The sequence below is a fragment of the Phaenicophaeus curvirostris genome, chromosome 1 (assembly GCF_032191515.1).
Source record: "Phaenicophaeus curvirostris isolate KB17595 chromosome 1, BPBGC_Pcur_1.0, whole genome shotgun sequence".
In the NCBI taxonomy this organism is placed as follows: Eukaryota; Metazoa; Chordata; class Aves; order Cuculiformes; family Cuculidae; genus Phaenicophaeus; species Phaenicophaeus curvirostris.
This window is the reverse complement of record NC_091392.1, coordinates 180886866-180896170: the sequence shown is the minus strand read 5'-3', so window position 1 is coordinate 180896170 and position 9305 is coordinate 180886866. Positions and strand designations below refer to the sequence as shown.

General features: G+C 46.0%; 1 protein-coding gene and 1 long non-coding RNA gene across 3 annotated transcripts in view; one reads left to right on the top strand and one right to left on the bottom strand.

Moving 5' to 3' along the window:
* Positions 1–4535: 4535 nt before the first annotated feature.
* LOC138734347 (uncharacterized) lies at positions 4536–9058 on the bottom strand. Its single transcript, XR_011339562.1, has 3 exons — positions 8960–9058; positions 8771–8822; positions 4536–6066 (listed from the first exon to the last, which is right to left on the bottom strand). It is a non-coding gene; the product is annotated as an uncharacterized lncRNA (long non-coding RNA).
* The window catches only part of INTS6 (integrator complex subunit 6), a 45698-nt gene continuing 44912 nt past the window's right edge, over positions 8520–9305 (top strand). The window contains exons 1-2 of one of the 2 annotated variants that reach the window (XM_069881651.1): positions 8520–8809; positions 8986–9063. In XM_069881651.1, coding sequence (XP_069737752.1) covers positions 8699–8809; positions 8986–9063 — 189 coding nt within the window. In that variant the 5' untranslated portion in view covers positions 8520–8698. The remainder of the gene's footprint in view (positions 8810–8985; positions 9064–9305) is intronic. The other variant, XM_069881644.1, reaches the window with a different exon arrangement.

Here is a 9305-nt window from a genome sequence, read left to right as displayed (position 1 = left end):
AAAACACATCATAACTTTTTTTTTTTCTGAAGGTAAAGACAAGATAACGAGAACTTGAAACAGAAGACGTGAAGAAAACCAAAAACTGATCAAGGAAAACACAGTAAAACACATCCCCGCCCTGCAACAACTTGAAAGTAAATAGAATGGATATAATAGTTAAAATCATGAATTTTTTTAATGCTTTGCATTGCTAAGTTTCATTTTCCTTCAAGACCCCGGTTATATAAGTCACTGTTAGCTATGTATTCACAACTCTCATAAGCCAGCCAACATGAATGCATACAACAGTGACAAGGACTTAAGAGAAAAGCAGTAACAGAAAATACCTCAAAGGAGGGAAGGAACAGGGTAATCTCAGAGAAAACATTACATTCATCACACAACCAGTGTACACAACTCACTCTGCCAGACCTGCAGGAGCATAGACTTAGTGTCAGCCTAACTGAAGGGATGAGCTTTCTTGAACTTTTTATCTTGAACCCATGTTTGGAAAATAACCATAAACTGTATATTGCCTTAAAAATGGCTTACCAGCAGGAAAATATTAGAACTGATCTCAAAATGTTCAAGGTTTTCCGATTGCAACATCATGAAATTTAAACCCATCTCCAACAACAAAAGGAACTTAGTGCTGACCAAAACATTGCTCCGTGGTGAAGCTGATTGTTATGAGAAAGGCTTACTCTTGTTACAAAGTTCCTTATAGGCTGATCTTAAGTCAATTCTAAAATTTTACTAATGAGAAATGCTTTTGTAATCTCAGCTCAGTAAGAATTATCCTTTTGCGCTTTTTGAAGCCATGTTTTAAGTGTCCTTCCTTTCTGCTTGAAATATTTCTAAAACAAGACACTATTTTTCTGCAAGTTGGTGCAAGACGGATTTGCCCACTGTGGCATCCGTTCAAGTTTTCTGTAACAAATAGGCTTTATAGCAGTGTGTGCATAAAAGTAGAAAAAAACCTCTCACTTCATTTAAACTGTACCTTTTGAATAACATGCTCAGCAAACAGTCCCAAACACCTTGCCAAAGGTGCTTGAAGTCAGGGAATACAGATTAACAGATTTCTTTCTTGAATGAAAAAGGCTTTATCTGGTTTGTTTTACTTTGGAAGAACTATGTCTGTGCTATATTGATGGCTTTTCTAGAGCTTTCCAATTAGCTGCTAGTAGAGATATAGTTAGTTTTCATCAACTGCTAAATGGCAAAAGACATAAACTGGGTTTTATTCCATTTGACACCAGGTGTGTGAGATGCTTTGCAGGGAGCAACCAAGTGCATGTTTCTTTTAGAGTGTGTTTTGATTTTGGGCAAAAGATGGCAATGCATAATAATCACATTTAGAGTAAAAGCTGGATAATAAACTTCTCCAGCTTGGCAGTATTTTAAAGAAAGAGCTCCCAGCTCTCAAATACCACATGCAGGTGTGATACCTCAGTGGGAAGCAATTTCGGAATGAATGAATAATTCTGTCCTCTTGTTTACCAAGACTATACCCACCACACGGGCCATTAAAAAGAAACCCGACTCATTGTTTTGCCTCCCTGGGAAGTGCTTGTAGACTATCTTTTAGCTGTAACTGCTTTATACTCCAAGATGACTGTAGCTCGAATTGGTGTCCCTTAGCTGCTCGATTAGTTAGATAAATTCTGCACGTCTGTGTCTGGGATCCATGGTAATGGAGTTACGTTGCTATGCTGTGAAATGTGCAGGAAGGTCCGGCGTTTCAGGAAGGATATGATTTCTGGGGCTACTACAAGTTGGCAGTGTAGTCAAGAAGGAATTCTTGGAGAAACGAACAAAAGCAGTTGCTGGAAAGGGATCACTCAGGTCAGTGGGGACATGCAGGGCGCTGACACCCCAGGAAAGTGGTGGTGCAGGGGAAGAATATCCTAGTTCTTTTCCCCTCATCCTGAGGAAAGCCTGCATGGCAACATTGTGTGTCACAGGTATTTGTGTGGAGGATTGTATTAACCCCTACCACACACAGAGGAGCTTTTAACCAGGGCTACAAGAGGAGAAAGCTAGACAAACCCATGGTGAACTGCTACAAATGATCTCTCTCAAACCATCTGATAGACATAACTATTATTTCTGTTCATCCTGACAAGAGGGGATTATGTTTTTCCCTTGGCATAATGAGCCAATGTCTCCTCAGACCTGTTGTTTTAGTGAATGCAAAAAGACTCCTCCTGTCTTCACAGCCTGGAAAGCTGAAGGGAAGCGGGGAAGCCTGTGCCAGTATTTCCCTATAACTCTGCTGTTATCACGAATAAAGTAGACTGCTGCTGCCTGCTGCTACCAGCATCTCAAGGATGGAAAATAAGCTCAAGAAGAAGGAAAGAAAGTAAAAAAAAAAAAGAAGATAGGTAAAATGTCTTAGCTTTTGTATGCTAGAGGGTGTTTTCTGTTCTTGGGTCTTGACACGTCAGCTGAGATACTCAAGAGATGGAATAAATTTAAAGGCCTGGAGCTGAGACAGATTTTTGTTCTTGACCAGAATCCTACCTTTAGTGAAAGGAGCATTGTAACACATCAGGAAAGATATATAAGAACTGTAAGGCTATCTGAATTCTCATATGTACTACCTTATTACAACTGTAATTTTGAAATGTTTGTTTTAAGCAGCTTTCTCCATCTTAGATTTAATATTCCCTCATGGTACCAAATAGGAAAGGTCCTGCTCTGTCAAACACTGTTAAATACATATGAAGACAACAGAAAGACCTTTCAATCTAAGGCAAGTAATACTAGAGGTAAAGCATGTATCATACAGGTTGATTTTAATTACAAAAGCCTCCTTATCTTGCATTCAGGTGTCTTGCAACTTCTTGATCATTAATTGACTGATTTCTGCTGTCAGAGCACAGATGGTCCTCAAAGAGATTAGTTTTTCCTCCAAAAATAATCTTGCTGTGCACTTCTATCATAACTTTCTTTGGAAGAACCTAAGTACTTCACAAATATTCATGAACCTAGTCTCCCAGTACCCACATTCAGTCTGTACAGTTAGAAAACAAACTGTATCAAACTACTGTGATACCCCTTTCCTTGCATTTCCACATTAACTGTTCTCCCCGTGGATGGTACAATGCTGCTTGCCGTGGCTCCAGCTCCCGAGCCAGGAGACAGCAAGGGATTTGGATGACTGGAGGTGTGGTGGGGAATACAAAAAATTCCCTAGGAAGCTTCAAAGGCTATCCTCTGGGTTTCCCAATGGACAGACAATGAAAGGAGGCTGTCTTTGAAGACGGGCCAAGAGAAGCCAGAATGCAACTTCTTTTAGAGGTCATTGTTCTGCAAAGGGATGTAGTTTCACTGTGTTCTAGTGCTGGGGAAGCCAAAGTACAGACTTCTAAAAGGTGCTAGACAGTTTCAAAGGAAGGCAGCTGCCTCTGCAAATTTTAGAAAAATAGGCATCCTCAGTCCAAGTCCTAGAATATACATAAAAAAACTGAGACCCAGTTATCTTAATGTCACTTTCTGAAAAATGTTGGAAATTGCATCTTATCTGATCCTAGCTTTCTCAGGTAATTATTCAGTCTAGGATGAGTTTTATATGTTTACCTAAGTTAATTGAATTATAAGATTAAATCAGTTTCTCTTTGGTAATAATTCCAGAAAAAGAAAAATATGTAGGGTCAAACCCTACTGAACTAAAACTAGTAAAAACATTGAAAAAACTCAACAAGCTACAAGACACGTGGAAACTAAAATTTTATTTATAAAAAAAAGCAATAAGTTGCCAAGTAAGAACTTGGCTAAAGGAAGCCTAAGAGGAATACGACACAAGTATTAAAAGATAATAAATTAAATTCAGAATGCTATATAAAGATACATATTTTAATGATAAGCAGTAACATGAAATTAGGAAATAAAAAAAATTTAAAATAAAATTAGTAAAATGTAAGACTTTTAAACAGAGGGGAAAAAGTTTAATGGTGACAAGGCTAGAGAATGGTGTTCTGAAAGAAGCCCTGAAAAATTTACCTGTGTCATTAAAGTCTGGACTGACCAAGGTCAGCTGAAATATTCTTTGTGAAACAGTTCTGTATTGAGAAGGAGACAGACAATTTTTTAAAAAAAACCAACAAGTTATACTGTCAATTTTAGTTTTCAGACCTGCTTGAAGGTCTTTAGTATAACAGCCTCCATTCAAGCCTGCATTCTAGGGCAAAATAAGCCTAATGGTATGTGATAATAGAACAAAAATCTCACAAATATTGACAAGGAGAAGATGATGTTTAAGAAAAAAAACACAGTAACAGCATATTACACAAAAAATATTTGTATTTTTTTCGGGTATGTTTTCATACTTACATTTGAGATTTTATTTATTGATTTAGCATTCAATTTTAAAGTGAAATCTGTTGTTTTGCATCTTATTTTCCCCCACATAGACAGTACCCATTCTGAAGATCAGTAAATGAATATTCCTAGACATACACATATGTTGATGCTTCCTCACGGATGCAAGACAAATGCCACACAAAAAAATGTATAAAAGTAGCTGGAATCTTTCGCATTATCAGGACAGCAGGAGTATTCCTCCAGACAGAAGTGTGCTGAAGTCATTCATCTAGATTTAGAAGAAAAGGTAGAACTGGCTCATTTAGACTACACACAGTTTATAACTTTGACCGCCATGTCAAAGAAACGAAAGAAAGATGTATCTGTTTTCAGTGACAGTCTCAAGCTCTCTCCCTGCTCAGCCATGTCAGCTCTACCAGTAATGAGCATAAGTACTAGTATCACTGGGTTTTGCTCCTTCACAGCAAATCTCCTGTACAGATTTATAAATGTGACTCTGATGGCAGCACTAGCCATTATGACATTCACATCAAGAGGCTGATACACAATTAAGGCTTGGGTTTATTGTCTATTTTTGAAAGAATCTTTCTCAATATTAATCAAATTGGTCTGCTCCCAGCAGAAAAATACTAATGCGTACCACAGACACACCCCCAGCCTTGATTCTCCCCTATAGGGGATCTAATACAAGACGCACAGGAGCAGGAAGAACTGAATGTTCCAAATGGCTTCAAAGATAACAGCAAAAAGCAAGTACATACAGAAAAATACAGGGAAGTGGTTTTGCTTGTATAAACCCATTGGAACTGTGTATAAGTTTTGTCTGTGGGATTTTTCTGTTAGTAATAATCACCAGGGCTGGGAAGACTAAGAGTACAGCAGGACCAGCTGCTTCAGTCCCACCTTCCTCCTCTATTGGTGAGAAAATTACAGCATGCCTACAGCTTGTAATTTTCCAAGTCGATTGATTCAAAATTCATGCTGGTTTATGATGGATTCTACCACCAAGAGTTAACATGGCATTTCCCCCCACTCTCTCTTCATTTACCGGCAGCAAAACTTAAAAATTCCAAATGACTCTCCAGGATTTATGCAGAGTTTCCATGGCCTAGCCTGCCCTTCACCATGACATTTTTCTGGTATGGCAAGGGCTTTTTTTCCAGCACTTTCGAGAATGAACCATTCCAGAAGCTCCCCATTTTTAGGATGCTCTCTAAGAAGATACATGACGCTTGACATGTAAAAGTGGCATTATTTTTATTAGGATGGTAAATGAAACATCAGCAACATACAAATAGGAAAGAAGACAGCATGTTTGAAGAACGTGCCTCTCAGAGATTTAAAAGGAAGCTAGTTAGAGGCCAACATCATATGCTCACTCAACATTACTCTCCAATGAAGTTACAGAGCCCAAGGAATGATTTGTTAAAGCAGCACCATAGCCTTCACTTAACTTTAATACCATTACTTTAGGGAGACAAATATCACTCTATCAGTACTCAGTCTTGCTGACCTTCAGAGCTGTAGAAGATACCTGCAGCTTTCTGTGTGGAGCCGAGGTGAAGAAAGGTGTCCCAAAACACCTCTGTAGAGACATAATTACTTTAAACAAAGCCTCTCCCATAGTCCAGATGTTTGAGTGTGTAACAGGAGCTGGCATGCAGCTGTATTTCAGGGAAACTTGGCAATGCAACCTCTGTGGCATCTGGTGGTTTGCTTCCTCTGACAGCAAGGATTCCGATTAATCAGTCGAACCTGGACCAGAACAATTTTGCTGCTGGTCACGAGACAGCACCACTGCTGGAGAGACACAGGCAGCTCAAGAGCCACCGAGTGCACACAGCTTGGTCACTCCAAGCACCACCAGCAGGATCTACACTTAGAAATAATCATAGTAAAATCCGTTGCTGTATTGTGGTCTTTACTGACTCCAGAGATTCCTTCCCAGTTCTCACAGGGTCCCAGATATTCCTTAATGGCCTAAAACATTGAACTGGGCTGAAAGGGAAGTGTCCCTGACTTCATCCCAAAGCCTTAAAATGTACGGCACAGGTCACAGATGAAGCCCCAACAGGATAGCCATAATAAACTGCTCACAGGCATTAGCATGCGTACCAATCTGTAATGGAAATATGATTCTATCCCTCTCTTTTCCTCAAAACTAAATGCTAATATTTCACTAGCCTTTAAAAAAAGCCACAAACAAACCCAACCCAGCTCTTGCCTAATGACAGAAATCTTGCCTGTAAGAGCAAAATTAATCAAACCAGGACACTGCCAATTTTATCTTCAAAGAAGGAGCACAGTGGCTTCATACCTTCTAGAGCAGTGGCTGTGGGAGCACATCAGCTGGATCAGGCTAAAAAATACCAGTCAGATAGGAAGCAGAGCAGCCTCCTGAAGAGATTATGCTAAGAAATGGCTCCGGAGCTATCGCTCCGAGGCTGTGAGAGCAGAAACAACAGAGACTGAATTGCCGGGTGGGGGGAAAAAAACAAACCAGACCACCAAACAACAACAGAGACCAGAGATCTTAGTCATTAACTGGCTGGAAACACTCCACAATTATACGATTTATTGGAAGTACGTTTGGAGCGCTGTAGCGTGGATCAAAGAAACATCAGTGTTAATCTTTGCCCATACACAGGGCAAAAGGTCACAGCTGGGGCTAAGCCATTTTGTTTTTTTTTTCTCTTTTTCTTTTCCCCCAAGCATCGACCCAAAGGCCCGACCGCATTTTTGAGAATTCACTATCAAAATGGTACCCAAGGAGGACACGACAGGGGAGGGAACTCTGGCTTCCCTGCCCCCAGGGGCCTTCCCACAGCCTCAAGGAGAGCGGCAGTCACCGACTCAGCGCCCTGAAAGTCTCACCTTCCCTTGGAGCAGCCCAGCGAGGGGCTGCAGGGCACCCCACAAGCTGCCCTGCTTCCCCAGACCTCCCGGTTCTTCTGCCCCTCTCTCCATCCCCAATCCTTCCCTGTTCTTCTGCCCTGCTCCCCCAAGCCCTCCCTGTGCTGCCCTGATCCCCTCCCCCGGTTCTTCTGCCCCTCTCTCCTCCCACCTCTCCGTTTCTTCTGCCCTTCTCCCCACAACCCCTCCCCATTTCTTCTAACCCCTCCTCCCCGTTCCTTCTCCCCTGCTCCCCCAACCCCTCCCTGTTTCTGCTGACCCTCTCCCCCCAATCCTTTATGGTTGGACTCGATGATCCAGTGGGTCCTTTCCCACCTAGCGATGATTCTATGATTCGTCTCTTCTGCCCCGCTCCCTCCCAACCCGTTCCTATTTCATCCAAACCCCAACCCCCCCCTCACCTTTCTTCTAACCCCTTCCCCTTCCTCCCCCAAATCCTTCCCGTTTTTTTCTGCCTGGCTTCCCCAACCCCTTCCGTTCTCCTGCTCCCTTTCTCTGCCCCCCCCCCCCCCGTTCTTCTACCCTTCTCCCCACAATCCCATCCCATTTCTTCTAACCCCTCCCTGTTTCTGCTGACCCTCTCCCCTCAATCCTTCGTTTCTTCACGCTGCTCCCTCCCAACCCCTTCCCATTTCTTCCAAACCCCAGCCCCCCCCCCATTTCTTCTAACCCCCAACCCCTCCCTGTTCCTGCTGACCCTCTCCCTCCAATCCTTTATGGTTGGACTCGATGATCCAGTGGGTCCTTTCCAACCTACGATTCGTCTCTTCTGCCCCGCTCCCCACAACCCCTTCCCATTTCTCCCAAACCCCAACCCCCGCTCCCGTTTCTTCTAACCCTCGGCCCCCTCTCCTTTCTCCCCAACCCTTCCCGTTCTTTCCTGCCCCTATCGCCCCCAAGACCCTTCCATTTTTCCTGCCTCTCTCCCCGGTCTCCTCCCCCCCGTCCCCCTCGCCCCGCGATCTCCCCCCGAGGGGCGCGGCCGCCCCCGCCCCGCCCTGCCCCGTGTCCCCCGGCCGCGCGCCTGCGCCGCTCGGCGCCCGCCCCGGCGCGGTTTGCATATGCGAATGAGGGGGGGGCTCCCGGCGCCCTATGGCGGGGCCGGGCGCCGGCCACGTGGTCCCCGGGGGCGGAGCCAGACCTGCCCAGGCCGCCTTAAAACCGGGCGGCGAGCGAGGAAGCGCCTCAGTCAGGGAGAGAAAGTGCCGTGGCGGCGGGGTGCGCGGCCGCTCGGCCCGAAACTTCCGAGTAGCATCAACAGGGGGGAGGGGAGGGCAGGGCGGGCGGCGGCCGGTTCGCAGCAGCCCTCCGCGCCTCTCCCGCCCCGCACACAAAGGAGGGCAGGGCGGGCAGCGCTGGCCCCGCGGCAGCTCCCCGTGCAGAGCACTCACAGCCCCCTCGCCCCCGTCTCCCTCCCCTCCCCGGCCCCGCGGCTCTGCCCATGTAGCCGCCCGGCCGCCGGCCCCCGCGCACTATGCCCATCTTACTCTTCCTGATAGACACGTCTGCCTCCATGAACCAGCGTACCCACCTGGGCACCACCTACCTGGACGTAGCCAAAGGCGCTGTAGAGACTTTCATGAAGGTACCGGCTCCCCCTTGGAGGCGAGAGAGAGGAAAAGAAAAAGAAGGAAAAAAAAAAAAAAAAAGGGGGTGGTGGGCGTGCGGTGTGGGGTGCGGGGAGGGCAGGGCCGAGCCGGGGGGACTCCGGCAGCGCCGCCGCCTCTCGCCTCACCCTCTGCTTTGTCCCCCGCGCCGCAGCTCCGAGCCCGGGACCCGGCCAGCAGGGGAGACAGGTACATGCTGGTCACTTTCGAGGAGCCTCCCTACGCGATCAAGGTAACCCCCGAGGTTTTCCCCAACCCTCCCCCCCCCACCAGCCCCCCCCGCCCCCGACTCCTCGTCCCTCCCCGCGGCGCCGCCGGCCGCGGTCCCGGGGAGCTCCGGTGGCTCTGACACCAACATGGCCGACATCCCCCCCCCCCGCGCGGTACGTGTGAGCAGCAATGGACTGTGGGGGAGACCGGCCAACTCGGGAGAAGTGACAGCAACTCCGAGGAGAGTTCGGCTGCGGCGGGGGG